The sequence below is a fragment of the Dermacentor andersoni genome, chromosome 7 (genome assembly GCF_023375885.2).
Source record: "Dermacentor andersoni chromosome 7, qqDerAnde1_hic_scaffold, whole genome shotgun sequence".
NCBI lineage: Eukaryota > Metazoa > Arthropoda > Arachnida > Ixodida > Ixodidae > Dermacentor > Dermacentor andersoni.
The window spans coordinates 136358811-136377690 of NC_092820.1; the positions used below are offsets into that span (position 1 = coordinate 136358811).

General features: G+C 47.2%; 1 protein-coding gene across 1 annotated transcript; it reads left to right on the forward strand.

Annotated features, from left to right (window-relative positions):
- Positions 1 to 304: 304 nt before the first annotated feature.
- Positions 305 to 18490, forward strand: LOC126534598 (uncharacterized). Its single transcript, XM_050181868.3, has 5 exons — positions 305 to 520; positions 3142 to 3271; positions 6578 to 6723; positions 14250 to 14382; positions 17024 to 18490. The coding sequence occupies exons 1-5, from the start codon at positions 463 to 465 to the stop codon at positions 17277 to 17279; spliced, it is 723 nt and encodes a 240-aa protein (XP_050037825.1). The 5' UTR covers positions 305 to 462; the 3' UTR covers positions 17280 to 18490.
- Positions 18491 to 18880: the final 390 nt, after the last annotated feature.

Below are 18880 nucleotides of genomic sequence, written 5' to 3' on the forward strand. Positions count from 1 at the left end.
AACGAACCAGAATGGTCAAGGTGAACCGCAATAGCCGCAGCGCTCGCGCTAGACGAGAGCTAGCGTCTTCTCTGCGTCTCGCTCTTTCTCACGTTGTACTGCTTCGTGCTCGCCGCACGCCATCTACCGCCATTCTGCACACAAACACCACACACGCACAGACACACGCTGACACGCTCACACACTATCCTCTCTCTCACATTCTCTTTCTCTCGATCACTACTTGGTCTTCTCTCTCTGCTACGCTGCTGACTCTGTCGACTCCGCACGGCTTAGATGTTTCTTTTCAGTTATGCCTGTTATCGTTTCTTTTTCTTCCAATATTCGAGGGCAGAAAGGAAGCGCGCCGCTCTCCTTTTTTCCTCGTATGTAGGGGCGAGGTATTAAAATGAATCGCTCTTCCGGATCGGCACTCATTGAAAGTTGGATACAGCCGGCGACGAGGCGAAAAGAAAGGCGACAATGTCGGCGGCTACGAGCACCGTGATGACTTTTGTGTTCCTCCTGGCTTTATCGATCGGTAAGTACTGGGCCGAAATCAGCGTTTACGTATGCAACCACTGGCACACATTCATGCAGTGTAAACGAAGCACGAGGTGTAAGACAAGCTTAACTGACCAGTGCACTACTTTCCGGGGATTTGGGCTCAAAATCAACGTACATGTGCGTGTTTGAGTTTAGGTTCAATCTATGCGGGGCACCTGCCTCTGTGTGCCTTCGTTATGTTGACGCTTCCAAGCGCTCTAATTCGCGCTCGTGGTGCGGTTTAATATTTTTTTCTGGTCGCGAGATACTCCTTATTATAAAGGATGTGATGAAGGTAAGAAAATGCCTATAAGCGCATTAGGCACTGCGAGGCGTTTCGACTAGATTTAAAGCAAAATTGTTAAAGAAATACAAAAGGAGACGTGCTTGCTGTAGCCTACAGCCACAGACCGTCTAACGTGATGCGATAAGGTGATGCGGTAAGTTGACGCCGTAGCAGATTACTATAACGTAGGTTGATGTAGATTGATGTTGTGTGAAACGCGCTAAGGAACTGTGGTGTGATGACGCATGTGCACTTTTCGGTGTTCGTCGTACGTATCTTCCTTTATGTAGATACCGCTGTCCATATGCGTAGGAGCTATGATGTAGTTCTTGTTTCGGAAGGAGAATTGTTCTTCCTCGAAGACACGTGATCGTCAGACACAACGCGACCTAATATTCATTTTTTAAATTCTGTTTCTCCATTTACTTTACCTAGCAGGCATTCTTCGCATATCGAAACCTTGAGTTACTCGTAATAAAATCCTTCAGTTGCTAGTACAGGCTTGCGTTTTCCCCATCATTTCTTTGGCTTTTGTGTGGTGTCAGGTCCATGTCGGGTTTCTTTCGGATTCGAGACCACCTTCTGTGGTCTCGAACGAACGAGGATTTCTTGAAAAAAAGTTTTTGTGTAAATCACGGCACGAACGGCTCTCGTGCGGCTCTGAAAAAAAAATGGTTAATTTAATAGAAGTAAGTCATTGAAAGACACATGTCGAAACAAGATTGAAGCATTCAGTTACGCGAGCAACGCTCAGGTATTTGTTTACGGGACAAACCATTGTGCAGCTTGTATATGTGAAGCAGTACTACGTTGGTGCGCTAGCGATGCAAATGTACGTCACTCGTTTGCCTACTATCGTTTTCTACGTTTACCAACCTCTCCACCAAAGCATGCTGAACGACATGTTTAAAGTATTTAAAGAATAACATGGTTACAATGCTGACAGGAATGAAATCTGGGGCTATTTCTTTCTACTTGCATCAGGAATGGCAAAGCAACGAGTAAAATGGAAGGTAGTGTGTGCCTGCGTTTCTTACGCCTTTCTGTCGGGCAATTCTTTCCTGCTGCTTTACCATTCCTAACGTTCTTTTTAAATGTTTCCAAATGGCCTTTGTAACTTATTCTTGTTGTGCTGATAGTTAGCTTGTTCTGTTTATTTGCGGTTTCTAAACATGCAGTTCCTCCTCAATGAACGTCACAAAGAACTAAAGTGCGTGTCACAAACCTCAGCCTAATAATGAAATTCATTATGCGAAAACAAACATTTTCATTAAGCGCCTTGAAAAATTTATTAAACTGTGACCTTTATGTGAAGCTAGCCTAGAGGTTGTCTAAGATTCAAGTTAGCCGATGTCGTATAAGATTCAAGTTTGTGAATGACTTCAAAGAACGAAGACGGACAGTTGTAACAACTGCGTTCCGTCTGGCTCACAGTAGTGATACGATGTCCATGTGTCAAGCTAACTTAAAGTTTCGTGCTCAGATTTTGCGAGTGTTGGGTGTTTCTTGCAAGGCCGCTGCTTTTGTCAGCTTTGTGCACTACCATAGAGAACTGCAATCATTGCAGGAGAAGAGTGTGAAGATCTGCCACATTACACACGCAACTCCACTTCGTTTGAACCCGCCGTGGTTGCTCAGTGGCTATGGTGTTGGGGTGCTGAGCACAAGGTCGCGGGAGCACAAGGCCGCATTTCGATGGGGGCTAAATGAGAAGACACCCGTGTACTTAGATTTAGGTGCAGGTTAAAGATCCCCAGGTGGTCTAAATTTCCGTAGTCCTCCACTACGGCGTGCCTCATAATGAGAAAGTGGTTTTGGCACGTAAAACCTCATAATTTAATTTTTTTTCCATCTCGTTTGAGAAATATATAGAGCTTTGTTTAATGGCATATGCTTTGTATGGGTGCTTGAACTCATACGCTTCTGCTCGTAAAGCTCTGCATAGCAGTTACTCAATAAGCATTACCCAACTACCTTCGATTTCACGCATGGAGTACATTGTTTGGGCTTCTACCACATCCAACAGGAAAATTCAGAACATTCCGAATATGTTGGCAATAACATGGATTATTAGGCTGAGGTTGTTATTACACGAACGTTTGCTTGGGAAGGTTTATTTGCAGGCCGTCACAGACAGGACACAATGCTTGTCCTGTCATAATGTAGTGTTTGAGGCAATCTTATTCCCCTCAGTGCAGACATATGGAAGACTGAGTGAAAGGCGCTAGCCCGTTATAAAGCAAGCGCTTTGGAATATTGGTTTCGATTTCCAGTTTACGAAGTCCATGAGAAAACCACGCCGTGCCTCGCCTTTGCTTCTATCACTGCAGGTACCTCCCATGCACAGTTGAAATCCAGCTGCAAGATAGAGCAACTTCGTGACTGTGGCTCGGACTACGTGCCCTTCGTGACGCGCACATACCTCCACGAGGGAGGAGAAAAGTTCAAGGAGGCATGCGAGTGAGTACAAGCGGCTCTAATGTATCGTCCGCGTGCGCGTGGTTTGTTGTGTGACACTCGATTTCTGCCCGCGCTGCCGTGGTGTCTCGACGATTGTCTGCGCTTGTGACTGGTTTCTCGTATCGCACGGTTTTTCTTCGACGTGAGCGTTGCTCTTCGCCTCTACGGTGTGATTACCTCGCTGTGTGTCTAAACCCATCGACCACACTCGCACGGCATCTACCGCATCGATGTTTTATTTTTGTGTTCTTATTTGTTGTGTCACTTTTTTTCCCCATCTGACAATCGAGTATTGTGAGAAAGCCGCTGACAAAAGGGTACGCATTTGGGCTGGTTGGTTCATGATTGCGAGCAGTAAACATCGCTAAACAACAGGTCGAAGAGAGGAACAGCGCTGTGGTCTGTTGTTCTAGTGCTGTTTACGGCTCGTAATCGCTGTCAAAAGTTGTCAACGTTTAAATATCGTCAGATGTTTCAATCAGCCAATTAATCCAGCGTTCCTAGGCTTCTGCGCTGCTTTAATATCACCTCGTAGCGGCATTTGGGGAGCCTTAGCGCCAAGTTGATACCCTGCCCTACACACCCGAAGGCATGCCCTCGCGCTGCGCTGAAACTAAGCGCAATATGACTCGTATTATACGACGAGCTGTCCTGCTCCGCTTAGCCGCTGTCGCGAGTGTCTTGGCAGCCACATAGGGGTGAACAGATAATTTGGCATACATGTGTTTCGAAGTGTCGCGAAAACATAAGGGCGTTTCGCGGCTATCGGAAAACTAGGCGAAATATTTGAAAGAGAAGAACAAAGCGGAGAAAAAAAAGAAAAGAGTGCTACTACTGTACCAATGCAGTCTAGAGGAGCTTAAGTGTCAATTATCGCTAGTGTTACAGCCTTGGCTGCTTAACCGTGGAGATCGCAAATGGTTTGTCGTAAGTGATCGCTGTTAGTGTTGTTTGAAATGACCTCGAAATGCCCGTATGAAACAGTGATGACTTTCGAGCGCCTTTTGTTCCTAGTCAACTGACGCAAAGCAACTGACATCCCCGATAATTTAGTCTTGCCTCCCTTCGGTTTTCTCTCAAGTCCTCGTGCATATTATAGTACTGCTTTCTACATCGCACTTCGTCGATTTATATTTCGTGTCATGGTATTGCTGCGCATATGTGAGAAACTTCAGGCAGCAGGTGCACTAAGCACTTATTGAAACATCACTAGAGCCTCTGTGTATGAACGAGCAGCAACCCTTGTAGCACCGAGCTTGAAACAGGCGCCAGAACACTGTGTTTCGCGGATATTTTGTCATTGAGGCAATAAACTGAATTGTAGTCGCGAAACTGGCTTCTACGCGGGTACCTAGACGTCAGACATGCAGAAGCATTTTTTAAAAGACACAATTCTGTGAGGCGTTCCTGGAGTTTACAGAAATTCATATGTGGACAAGTCGATTCGAGGGCAAATCGCTGCAGCTTGATTCCGAAGGCAGTGACTTCAAATGAGGATAGTGACACTTGACTTGAATCTACATGTCTGCTTTATCACGTAAGTTTAAAGTGTCCGCCTTTATTTCCTTCATGCAGTACGCCTCCAAACTTTTTCCGCCGTCACAGGTTTGAAAGCATATTCTTGAGCTTTTCCGGAATCATTGCCTATCCGTGCTTAGAGATTTGAGCGCGCTCGGTGGCAAGGTGGTTCTGAATTGGCATTAGTTTTTAGTTAAAAAAAAAAAAAAACGTCCTTTTTATTTGAATTCAGACTCCTGCCTGAAACATACCCACCGCTTCAATGATGAAATTTCCTGATTCGTCGAATGTAGTAATCCGTACAACTGCTGTTTTATTAAAATGAAAATAAACACAGAAATTTTTGCTGCTTTCTTTGTCAATGGCTACTCCTTTTCACTTTGTTAATCATTTTATGAATTAAACAATAAATAGGACAGATATACCACTTCTTGCAGCGGGTATTATTCAGTAATGCAGAACATGGGTAATATTGGGTAATTTAATAATGACAAGAGGTTGCCAGACTAAGTATGAACGTCTGCCGCGAAAATTTTCAGTTGAAACAAAGTCCGCGGTTGTTGGAGGTCAACATAAATGTCTCACGCGAACGCACGAATGAGATACAATTTCACACGGTGCTGTGAAACCAACGTTCACACATGCGAGTGTCTTCTGAGAAGCATCGAAAAACTCTCATTGCTTTCTCATGTACTGCGGTTGGATGGACATGATCCTAGAGCTTTGGGAAGTGAGAAGTGCCGATGCAAATTGCACCAATGCTTGTGGTGCAATCCAGTCGAATGCTGAGCACATATTCTCCCAGGTTTCACAGCGAAAACTCTATATTCCGATGGTTACACGCCATTGCGAGAAAATTCGGCCTATAGGCTAAGTGCCTCTTTCAGAACTGACGGCCCAGCAACACTGTCGTCGACCATTTCATTATCTTCTCAGTTCTTCAACAAGTGATGAAACTGTCGTATCGTTGCAACCAAAATGTCCTCTCATTCAAACGAAAAACAATTCGTTGCTTCTATCCCGTTATCAATCACAGAAGTAATCAAGCAACATCAGTGCTCTTGAAGAAAGACAGGTAAAGAATATTATTACTTTGTCGTTCGTTGGAATTACCTGCCTCGGCCGCTATATTTTGTTGAGGGAGAAATGCACAAAATAAGAAAAACAAGCACTGGTTTGGCGCTAAAATTAGTACAGGCTGTCATGGTGAATGCGGAGCCCTATGGCGTCTCCATAGACCAGATGCCGCTTTCAGAAGTTTCAATCAATCAATCAATCAATCAATCAATCAATCAATCAATCAATCAATCAATCAATCAATCAATCAATCAATCAATCAATCAATCAATCAATCAATCAATCAATCGATCAATTGCACTCGAAAACACGGCAAAGCAGAATCAATAAAAAAAACTCAACAGAACATACAGAAAATAAGGGACGAAAACTTACATGATTGAAAAATTTGCGGCTACGTCCCAATTTGGAACCGACCTTTGCTTTGTTGTATTGGAATGTCGAAGCAGAAATTTTTGAGATGTTACGATATTGACTCATATGATGTTATTGACTCCATATGATGTTACGAAACTGCTCAAGTGCACTACGCGAAGGGATAGCTGTGTTAAGGTGATAAAAATAGAAATCTTAGGCCGCGAGAAGAATTTTACGACAGAGCTGTAACAGGAAATGACAAAATGGAACCACGTTTCATTCTTTGTTTCAGTAAGAGTGAATGAATGAACAAATCAGTAAATCAATCCACTGTTGATGAACTGTCTCGCGCAGGCTAGACAGCAAGCAGATCGCTTGCACGCTCAAGTTCGTCGAGGAATGCCTGGAGGGTCTGCCTCGGGTCGCCGCCCAGCTGGCCATCAAGGCGATGGAGGAGAGCTACGAGGCGACTTGCACCGAGGGCACCGACCAGAACAAACGTGAGTGCCGTCTTCGGCGCAAGCAACGCCACTCCCTATAACGAACGAAAATACTCGCAAACAAACGTTCACGGGCTTGACACCTCTCCGCCGCCAGCTCCTCGTACACGGCACCGCGTTTCGGCATTCCAATTTTTATATAATCATTAAACGCCCAATGCGAGGACCTTCCGCCCTCTTTAACCGAGCCTTAGGGTGTCAGGTCACAGTGCCGCAATATTTTTCGTCCAATTGACTTTTGTTTGGAAATCATGCGCCTTCGATTAGCATTGGATACCGGTAATATTTTACTTTTAATTAGTTTAAACCATCTTGAACTTCGTCGCTACGGGTTCTTTTCCGACGTTTATTTTCGCCTGTGGTCTCACTAATCAGGAAATGAAGCTTACCTTGGTTGACACCTGAGAAAGTCGGCGCTTTTCCGACCTTTATTTTCGCCTGTGGTCTCACTAATCTGGGAATGAAGCTTACCTTAGTTGACACCTGAGAAAGTCGGCGCTTTTCCGACCTTTATTTTCGCCTGTGGTCTCACTAATCTGGGAATGAAGCTTACCTTGGTTGACACCTGAGAAAGTCGGGGCAAGTACGTCGATACGAACTGCACGACAAGACGGTGCACAGGGAAAGAGGGGGAGCGATCGGACACCGAATCGCAACTCTGTTTATTAGAACAGAAAAGAAAACCCTGTTGTATGAAACGCCAAAATCCCAAGTGACAGTTTCTGCTAAACAAAAGTGCGAGTCAAGCGAGAACTGTAGCGGAAAAGAAAATAGTGACAGACGGCCCACTTATGCGAGTTGCTGCCCTTCCAATGTATGAACCTTATCCAGGGATCGAAGCGCCACCATCGCGAAGGCCGACTTAAATAAGCGTTTCGGTTAACCAGTGATAAGAAGACGGGCTAACTGATTGGCCAGCGGGTTGAACGTGCAAAGCTAGAGGGGGTCTGTGAAAGACGCCTTAGTGGAGGGTTGACCACTTTGTGCTGTTTAATATGCACGCAAACGTCAGTACACTAGCGTTTTTGGCTGCCGTGCCCAACCATGAACGGTCGCCTCCTATGTGATTCAATCTTGGGATTGAAAAGGAGCAAAGAACGAACCATGGTCGTAGGACCCCGCTTTCCGATCACACAACCCGAAGCCGCACAGAAGCGATAGTTATCAAAATATGCTTTTACACATTCGTTCCGTTTGTGTGACGCTCGTCGATTGTGAATAGTTCTGGCCACAAACTATCCCAGTTTTCCTCGTTGGCACAGGCCGACTGAGCCCGACACACTTGGCAAACTGCAGGTAAACACGCTCAGGGCTGTTCGGCGATGCGCAGCGAAAAAATAAGGCACTGGAACCTCGCTTTTTTTTTACGATCGATCGGCGCCCTCGGCTCGGTGCCCGGTATGCCGCTGCAACCTTGCCTGACCAGCAAACAAGTTGATGGAGACGCCATCGTGCTGGGTTACGTAAACCTGATTCCTGGCTCGACGCGTTCGCGTTAGGTACGTGTAAACGATCGCGCGGCACTGCAAAATGTGGCAAAGAAAATTTAATGCTAAGACTCTCGCTATGTAACTAGCGTAACGCGTATAAAAGTGTGGATAAAAAAGGAGAAACATTGAGCTGGCCTATGAGACTTAGCGAAATGATTGGCCACGCAAGCTGTTACGTTTTTTTCCGCCATGGAGGATGACGTAAGCGTGGCGTTATACCTCGCACTCAGCATACAATTATTTTCCTCGAGTACACGCGCTACTCCCATGATTTCTCGTCGCCCCCACCGCTGAAGCTACTCACCCTGAATCAACGCATCCAACTGTGTTACTTTTCCCGAAGCTGTTTTGAATTCCGACAGAGGTTCTCACAAATATTCAATCATGCCTGCAAACGTGTTATTTGGGTGTCCTACTCTCTTTATGGTCGAGCTACAGACAGTGAATATAGCTGGAATGCATGACAATCTACACATAATATAAGAGTGACACAACGCACGTGACATGTCGTAATGCGTTTTTAAAACTTGTTTCACATTTTTGTGACCAAAAATGAGAAGGTTTGAACGTTAAAAACCAGCCCTTTCTAGTGCTCAAACGCCACTGCTGACGCATGTAAATCCAAACAAGCCGTTATCTTCGGTCTATGTATGGGAAATGCATTACGTGTGCCTATAGACATACAGACATACAGCTTGCAGAAAGGAACTGCAGTGTGCTGAAGCCACTATTCGAAGAGGAGGTCTATTTTGCTCCAAATCGAGTGAGTTGACAAGATCTAAGTATCTGGCCACTTTCTTCCCGTCAATTTGGACAATTTAGGGCCTTCTAGCGCACACACAACGAAAAAGGCGTCAACATTAAGCTCGGCACGAGAAAGACGCACCCATTGAATGTAGAACTATGCACGGAGACGTAATAACGCCTAATTAGCTATAAAATGCCGAAATGACACCCAGTTGTACAGGGTCAAACTGCGTGCGCCTAAAATTGGAAACGGAATTGCGGCTTTATTCGACGTAAAATGCGGACCGATCCCAGCGATAGCAGTCTAAACAACAAACCACATTGTACACTAATTTGTCGAGTAGACGTTGTCTTTCTTCGATTTAAACCGCTGCTGACTCGCCTTTTAATTCTCAAGAGCTAGTTAGTTAAAAAAAAATCAAGTACGAAGTTTGAAACTGCGTAATCCTGCACCAAAAAGAGATTAAGCTGTCGTATAAACTGCAACATTTAGAACATCGAAGACTGACACCTTTTTAGCTGTAAATCTGCCAAAGCGCCGAGAGAAAGTCAATCACTGTCACAACTGTCCCTCTCGGTTTGATGTATCTGAGAACGACCGGGCACCCGGTCTGGTGTCTTCACTATCAGGGGCGAACTGCCATTTTTTGTAAACCGTGATAAACATCGGTCCACCGATCGAAACTGTTGAAATTAAATACTTGTTCTATTTACCTTGTGGCACCGCTCAAGTTCTATATATATATATATATATATATATATATATATATATATATATATATATATATATGCAACTGATGGTGGTCCAGATCGAAGTCAGCACACCGCTCCGTTGAGGCAGGACATGTGGCAAGTGAGCCTCTGAAGCGACCTTTGATTTCCTGAACGCGGTTTAAACCATGGATCGGGATCTCGAAGAAGTGCGACGTAACGTTAACGCGTTTCTCTTGCATCTATCGCAAAATCGCCACTGAAGTTTTTCCGTCGCATCGGTGATCAAGTTTATAGGCTGGCCAAACACGGAAACCTACGTGTATTGTCACGAAGATAACTCAGACGAGCTCGCCGAAACACAACAGCCTTCTTTAATGATGGCTGAAACCCCAAGAAACTCCAGCGTACAACTGCGCTTTTCGTCGTCTTCTCTCTGGCGATTGGTGCCCGTAGTGGGCAGCTGACTTCTCGCGATCAGGACTCGTTGTGGGCAGCTTACTTTGCGTCATTACTCCCCTTGTAAAAAGCGACCGTCCCCGTCGCTGACCGGAAGGAGTAAAGGGGGACAATGGGCGTGGGAGAATGTCTATCAGAGCGACACTTCTTCGCGGGCGTAGTACGGTTTGATCCGTACTACGCGGACAATATCGGGTCTTGGCCATCGTCGGCTCGAGCTCATAGTGGCACTCTGACGGAAGACCTCCTAGTTCATGTCGCTGAGTCTCCTGACGATCTTGTACGGGTCAAGGTATCTGTTCAATAATTTTTCCGACAGCCCCTGATGACGGATGGGTGTCCACAACCAAGCATAGTCGCCGGGACGTTCGTTCGGCCACTGTTGTAATGGAGGGCATTTGCGAACAAGCTGTTGAGCTTCTTCGCGTTCTGGACGATGTCGTCAGCACTGTTGCTTCTTGTTTCGTTGTCGACCGGGAGCATGGCATCTAAAGGTGTTGTTACGCAGCGCCCATAAACAAGTTCAAATGGTGTGAATCGGGTGGTTTCTTGAACAGCCGATTGTATGCGAATGTCAGGTATGGTAGAATTTGGTCCCATAACTTGTGCTTCACGTCAACGTACATCAATATGATATCTGCGATAGTTCTATTGAGGTGCTCTGTAAGTCCATTAGTTTGTGGTTGATAGGCCGTAGGTTTCCCATGATTGGTGTGGGTCAGTGTGACGATCTCATGGATTAAGTCAGCAGCAAATGCAGTACCTCGATCAGTTCTTAAGACGGAAGGGGCCCCGTGACGTAATAGGACGTAGAGGTTCCGCGGGGTAGAGCTTTTGTTTCTGCGAACTGCGTTAGGTACTTTCGTTGCGATGACTATCCATTTGTTGCCATCGGAGGACGTAATGAATGTACCGAGAAGATCCATTCCAACCTGTTGAAGCGGTGCTGGAGGAGAGTCTAGGGGCTGCAGAAGACCAGCACGTATCAAAGGTGGAGTCTTGCGCCGCTGGCAATCACGGCGGCTTCTCACGTAGCGCTGAACGGACGAGAACAACTGTGGCCAGTAATAATTCCGGCGTATGCGCGCTAACGTCCTGGCGAAGCATAAGGGTCCGGCACATGGGTCGTCATGACACGCTTGCAACACTTCTTTGTGCAGTGAAACTGGGACCACGAGAAGGAACGTTTCTTGGTGGTTTTCGAAGTTCGCTTCGTAGAGAACGTTTCTGCGGAGGCAGTAAGAAGTCAGTCCTCGTGACATCAGTCGTGGGACAACAACGTCGGCTCCCTGGAGATATAGCATGAGGGGAAGCAATGTGCTGTTTGCACATCTCGACAGTGTCTACTACACCAAGAAGCGGGAAGTCTTGCTGTAAATAACTTGGCTTCAAAAGAATAGATGCAAGCGAGAGGCACTCGGCGTCGCGGTGCTTCTGTCCGCATCGATAAACCACTGTGATGTCGTACTCTTTAAGGCGTAGGCTCCAACGAGCGCGGCGGCCTGAAGGGTCTCTAAGATTCTCCAGCTAGCACAGTGAGTGGTGGTCACTTACTACTCGAAAAGGTCGGCTGTACAAGTATAATCGGAACTTGCCGATGACCCAAACGACGGCGAGACACTCCTTTTCTGTCTTGGAATAGTTGACCTCCACCTTTTTCGGACTACGGCTTGCGTAGCCTACAGCCCGTTCGGCGACGTCTTGCCACTGGACGAGTGGCAATGGCACTGAACGCCACGTTAGTGGCGTCTTCGTGGATTTCTGTGCCAGTCTTGTCGTCGAAATGCGCGAGTAGGGGGGCTGTTTGCAGTCGCTTCCGCAATTCTGTAAATGCTGCTTGTTGCTCGTCAGTCCACTCGAAGGGTATTTCTTGGCGTGTTAATTTTGTTATTGGTTCGGCGATCCTTGAAAATCCTTCGACAAGACGACGGTAGCAAGCACAGAGACTTAAGCGTTGAACTGCCTTCTTGTCAGTTGGACGCGGGAACTCTGCGACGGCAGCTAGCTTCTCGGATCTGACCGAACACCGTGGGGGCTGACTACGCGTCCTAGAAACTTGAGCTTCTCAGAGACAAAATGACATTTCTCAGGCTTGATAGCGAGATTTGCTTTGCTGATTGCGATGAGTACGTATTTCAGTCGCTTTAGATGTTCATTAAACGTTCTCGAAAACACCACAACGTCGTTTAAGTAGACTGAGCACGCCTACCATTTTAGCCCAAAGAGAACAGCGTCCATCATCCGCTGAAATGTGGCAGGTGCGGAAAACAGGCCGAATGGGAGGACTTAAAATTCATATAATCCTTCAGGCGTCACAAATCGTGTTTTTTTGCGGTTACCCTCATCTGCTTCGATCTGCGAGTACTTCGACTTAAGATCCAAAGAGGTGAAAAACTGGGGGTAGCGTAGACGGTCCAGAGAGTCGTCGATCCGTAGCGGCGGATAAACGTCGTGGTTGGAGACATGGTTAAGCCGTCGGGCGCCCACCAGTCGACGAGGAGCACCTGGAGGGAACCCATGGAGACCCACGAGCCGATAAGGACACACCTTGTAGACGTGGCCAGCCTCTCCGCAATGAAAGCATAGGGGTGTAAGGTCAGACGCCTGCGAGACATCGCTTTTCCGAAGCCTCGACTCCTCGATGGACGATGGACTGTGATGCCTGAATGCTACTTCTGTCTGTACAGTGGGGAGCATGATTTTTTCGGGGCCGTACAGTGATGGTTGCCGTACCGCGTCCGCATAAGTCATTCGGACTGGCTCCCGCCGTTGTGGTACCCCGTATCGTTCAGGAGCTTGGATGACTTGCCTAATCTCGTCGCGCACTATCTCTTCCACAAAAATTCACGCAATCGGCGCGTCGGTTACCTCCAATTTCTGGAGCTCTTCTCGTACTACAGCCCTGATCTATTCGCGCAGGTCCTCGAGGTGGTTTCCCGAAGTCATGGTAGGGGGGTTGTTCGAAAGTTCCATCATGTTGGGGTCGTATTGTCTGGCACGCTGCCGAAGGGCCCTTTCCATTTCTGTCGCTTCAGCAAGGAAATCCGCAAGTGTAGTGGGCGGATTTCGAATACGCCTACTAAAGATCTCTTTCTTCACACCTCGCATCGGGTATCGGACCTTCTTGTCTTCGGCCACTGAGGCATCCGCAGGTCTGAAGAGCCGAGCCATGTCTTTGGTGTATGTGGTGACACTCTCGTTCGTGGCTTGGAATCTTGCCTGTATTGCCAACTCCGCTCTCTCCTTCCTGTCTATGAAGCAGTATGCGGCGCTCAGCTTCCGTCCAAATTCGTCCAACGAAGACAATGCCGCTTCGTGGTTATGGAACCACCTCCTCGCAGAGTCTTGGAGCGCGAAGTACACGTTGCGCAGTTTGCGGTCTTGTTCCATCAGTTGCATTCGGCGACCCACTCGAAATGGTCTAGCAATCTTCCACGTCTTCATTAGCATCTCATTGGAATGCCATCGGCGTCTACGGCTGGTTGATAATGAACTGTGCCACCAGAACAGCCGCAGCAGAAGGTTACGGGCTCAGGTTCATTGTTCGGATACGATCGGGCAAGAGGTCGTGCTCAGGTTGGTTGGAGCCCTTGCAGACGGCGGCTACTACGTACGTGTACAGGGGTAATCTCTCCCGGACTACTCACAGGAGACGTGTCAGGCGTAGGCTGCGTCTCCAGCAATGGTAGCATGTACCCAGCACCTCCATCAGTAAGATGTCACGAACATAACTAAGACTAATACGGGCTCACCGAAACAGAACGGCCTTCTTCAATTATGGCTGGCACCCTAAAAAAAAAAAAAAAAACCCCGATGCACAACTTGGCGGCCAGTGCCTATAATGGGCAGCTGACTACTGGCGATCGGGGCTCGTAGTGGACAGTTTTGTGTCAGCATAAGTACACGTAAATCGTAAATCACCGAAATGCCAAAATTACGCGTCTTAGATTAGTTACAGGGAAAATCGCGGTGTTCCGAGCCGCGGCAAAGGTCGAAAAGTGGCCGAAATGTTCAGAATCTTGCGCGTATAAGCTGACATATTTTCTAACTAGCCATTTTTGCGAGACGCTGCATCGCTAACCATCGTCCCTGCTCTCGTCTGCTTCGTTGCTTTTACAGTGTACAACAACGCCGTCAAGTGCCTTAACTCCGTCGGCACGAGGCTGAACAAGTGCATGGACACTCTCAGCAACACGTTGCATCGCGGCACGAGCAAGGCTCCTCCGAAGGAGGTCATCCACTACTCCTGCTGGTAAGTTGAGATTACGGTTGTTCTATATCAGCTCAGAGAACTGTGGTCATTGAAACTGCGCGATGTTATTAATGCTCCAGGTGGGACAGCGTTCTTTTTAAGTTATTCTGCTGGAGCCGAAGGTTCGCACCGTTGACATCAGCGCTGAAGCACTCAGCTTAGCGATTGCTGGGATCAAAATGGGAGAAATGGAGAGAGAGAGAGAGAGGCAGACAGAGAGAGAGAAAGAATAGGAAAGGCAGGGAGGGCAACCTGGCAAGCGTCCAGTGTGGCGTCCCGCATGAAGTTAAGAGAAAGGGGCAATAGAAAGAGCAAGAGAGGGAAAGAGTAAGCACTGCGCGTGGGTCGGTGCACACGAGGACCACAAGTGGTCACTCAGAGCGGTGCACTGCAAGAACTGTACGAATGCACGGGTAGCCGTTTCTACCAGCGACGGATGCGGTCAGGGACCGAAGTACCATCTAGGGACGCGGTAGGCATTCGATGTGGCATCTCCGATCGTGTGTCGTTCGGCAAGAGTAAAAGATTAGAAGCACGAACATTCTTTAACTTCTGTTCTGCAAAACTCGGTGCGTAGCGCTCAGGCAAACAATGAAGAGGACACGTGTACTTTTCGTTTGTGATGTCTTCTTTTTTTTTCAGCATTCCTAGGGGCTGGTGTCGGCCACGCTGGGGTCATAAATGAGGGCGTTGCAACTCCCCCTGGCCGGTGAAAGGTGCCTATATGCGTGGGCCGAACACTTACTGTCGACCCCATTTCTGGGACTGTATTTTGTAACGATTTGTTTCATTGTCTCTGGTTTTTCACATTTATCATTGACGTCGTGGTGTCACGCATCCGTGAGCTCTACAATCGTCCACAAGCCACGACGTGCGATAAAAGAATAGAATTATAAGAAAAGACGCCTTGCAAAACGCCCCCGCTTGCCCCTTTAGTGACGGCCAAACTCAAAACACTACCACCACATGGGCAAAAAGCAAAAGCAGACGACATCTGGGGGGGGGGGGGGGGTATTGTGTAGGAGTCTAGCTAGTGTACTGTCCATTTCGGCTGCTACTGAATTAATGCAGCTGTACGAGAGAGGAGGAGACTAGAAGCCCTAGCCAATCAGCAGCGGCCGAAATGGACTGTCCACTAGGTGGACTCTTAAAGAATACCCCCCCCCCTGCATTCACCCACCGCTCGTGCAGAAGGAATGCAGGGACCACAGCAGTCGCTATCCGAACAGTAATAATTATTATCTAAAATATGGCGGCGATGACGTATTTCCAGCATTAAAATTGCTTCCGGCACCAGCAGCATGGAGAAACGTGGCCTCCGATGTTTCATTCCACGTTTATGAAAGGTCCGTCACTGATGGGTGCCTTCTCTATACGACATACGCATTTCAAGCGAATCGGGTTCCCATAGCTAGCTGTTGCCATCAGCATGCAATTCGAGGCACGGGGCTGGTCAGAATAAAGAAAAATGCGCCGTGCGTGAATATATTAAAAGACGAACGGAGACTGGTTTGCTACGCATTGTCCTGAAATTGCTTCACCTGAGCCAGTTATGCCGGGTAGCAAAGACCAGGTAATAATCCTGTCAATATCGGACAGAAATAAGTAGACACAAATACTAAACTCCTGGCAATGTACTACTAATTATTGGGCCAAGAGACCAGTGGGTTCATCGCGCTATCCTTGGTACCACGGGAAACATTAGTTGTTGGACAGCCGCACATTTCCTGAAGAAATCAGAAGTGAATAAAGAAAGAAAGTGATGTGAAAATTTAATTTTCATGTTTTGACCAAGCATGCTGATCAAGATTGATCACCTCATCTGGAGCCTGCTTTCTAATAATCGAAGGAGGTCGGCAGGGAAGCCCTTGTGTACTTTAGTAGTGCCCCTGCCAGATCCCGAGACCCAGAATGCTCAGATAGACGGCCTCCGAACCGTAGACCCATAGGCACATGCTATCGTGTGAACCCGGGCTAGTACAGATGTGTGCAAAATTTTGGCAATACACGTGGCAAGACGCGAAACCATGACCACAGAGCCTAATTTATTAGGTAGGTTCTTACATTAGGAAAAAGAAGGTACATGTTCTGTTGCACTGGGCGAGGACACGGCAACTGGATCGCTCAAGAAGGAACACTTATCTATTGCATGGTAGAATGAGGACTCGGTGTTCTACGGTGGTCTCTTTCACAAGAACAGACGAAACCTAACATTCCTCAGCGTCGCTGATCCGACAAGAACTGGCTTATTCAGCACAATATTACCCAAGGACAGACGCGACCCGCTAGTCTAAAGTACGTGGCACGATATGCACACTATCACAAAGCTAATGACGACAATTTTGTCCATAGGTGAAGTTGCTCTAAGAACGATTGACAGCTATAATGTGTGCACATTTTCTTGATGCCTCTTTTTATGCATTGGACCTATGTAAATAACTATAACATTTTATTATCGACGCGTTCGCTGAAATCCGAATGATTGTTCCAATCGACAACATGAGCCACAAATGTCGCCTGTGGAATGGAAGTCTCTTTCTTTTCCCTTTCGCACCGATCCTCTAGTTTCCTGTGGTAAATCTCCCATGATTCAATTGTAGACTTGAACTAAAATTGATCACCACGCATTGCTTCTTCGCAGCGCGTACCATGACGCGCTGGAGTGCGTGGAAGACACCGTGTCCGGCTGCGACACGGACGCCGGCAAGGAGTTCATGGTCGGCAGCATGGAGAGCATCTTCGGCGAGACCCTCAGTTTGGTGTGCGGCCAGTACTCCCGCGGCTCGGCGGCCTGCAAGCAGTTGCCGGCGCTGCCCGAACTCGCGCCCGACGAGACCCAGATCACCAACGTCATTGAGCTTGCCATGAGAGTGGCCAGTTCGCTGGGCAAGAAGTAGGCTCCTGGTCCTTCGGTACACTCACTCCACGTGGACACATGCCTCGCCTTCAACTTACGTTATGTTACTGATTACTCTGTTCCCTTAGCGGAAGGACGCAGATGATGGCATAAGGCTAGAATTTTAGGCATGTTACTACAATCTTATCGTGTCATAGAGGCCAAAGGCCAGCTGATGGCGACGTAAGCCACCCTCCCGCTACCTGCTTAAATAGCAGCTGTTGCTGGCGCTGTGCGCGAACTCACGCCATCGAACTTTCATGAGCCATCACGGAATCCTTGGAAGTCACACTCTCATTTATCATCGCTAGACGAAAGAGAAGGGAAATAGATATCAACCAGGGTTGCACCTCTGAGCGAAAGCTTGCTTTTAAGCCAGCGTTTTATGGATTCGAATGATCCAACCGAAGTTTTTTTTTCACGCAAGAACAGGCTGCTTGCCCATGGTGAGGCCATGAGCTGTGGCGCGAAGAAGCAGTTGTTTATCTCCGCGACCAGCGGTCGCTTCCTCTGCCTTTACCATGCATGTTGCATGATTACCTTCGTATGGTTTAAAGTAACAACGGATCAATAAATGTCGACACAAACCTGGAGACAGCTGAAGGACCTATGTATATTCCCTTTTTGGAAGTCATAGTGACACCTTGTTAGCCGTAATCGTGGTGCCACTATCTTTATGACGTCGAGGCAATGCGCATTTTCGAGGAGACTTTTCCACATTTAAGTGCCACAACGCGCGCCCCTTCCCGCATTAGAGATTGAAAGCAGACTAAGGCAAGAAGGGAGATCAGCTAGACGAACGTCCGGTCTGCGGCCCTACACGGGAGAGGCGACTTGGTGCTGTAGCATTCGCTTTGACATTTGTCTAACTTCTTACTTTTGCTAGTCTACTCACAGCATCCTCGAATTGCCTGCGTTGAACGCATCTCCATGATATTCATGATGTATGAATGTGTCCTACTTAATGCAGAAACCTTCATGTAATGTGCACTTTTCGCGGCACGCTGTGTGCAATGCAGGAATGCTTATTCCTCGGAAACAGTTCGCCCAATTTTTCTGCGTGAGGAGAATGGATGATTGTTGGATGCCTGCTGCACATTGGCAGAATAAGGCACATTTATGTGGTGGAATAAAGAGTGATAGGTTAAGCGTGAAAGAATATATGTTTCTTTTTAGCCGAGAGATCCACAAAATAAAAATATTGACCATTCATTTTGTCTCGTTTGTCTTTAGCACGCCATGAACGCTGAACAGTGTATGTCACTCTGCTCCCAGCCTTCGAAGGCAACCTTAATATAGAACGCCTAGCGTTAGGACTACGCTACCAGAAGGTGATGTGGATCTGCTGAGGTGTTCTCACAGGTGATACTCCCTTTACGCTTTTGTACAGTGACACAGAAGTTTGTGTCTGTATTGCCTGCATCTGACGAATTTATAGACGATTGCACAACGTCTGAGTAAAATAAATATCTAGAACCTATAGTTACACATTGCAAATGTAACGTAACCTCGCCAGCAAACATTTCAAAACCTATGGTGCCACGACAAAAAAAAATATCTTCGCAGCCTTGGCATGAAGCCCAAAATCAACTATTAAATCCA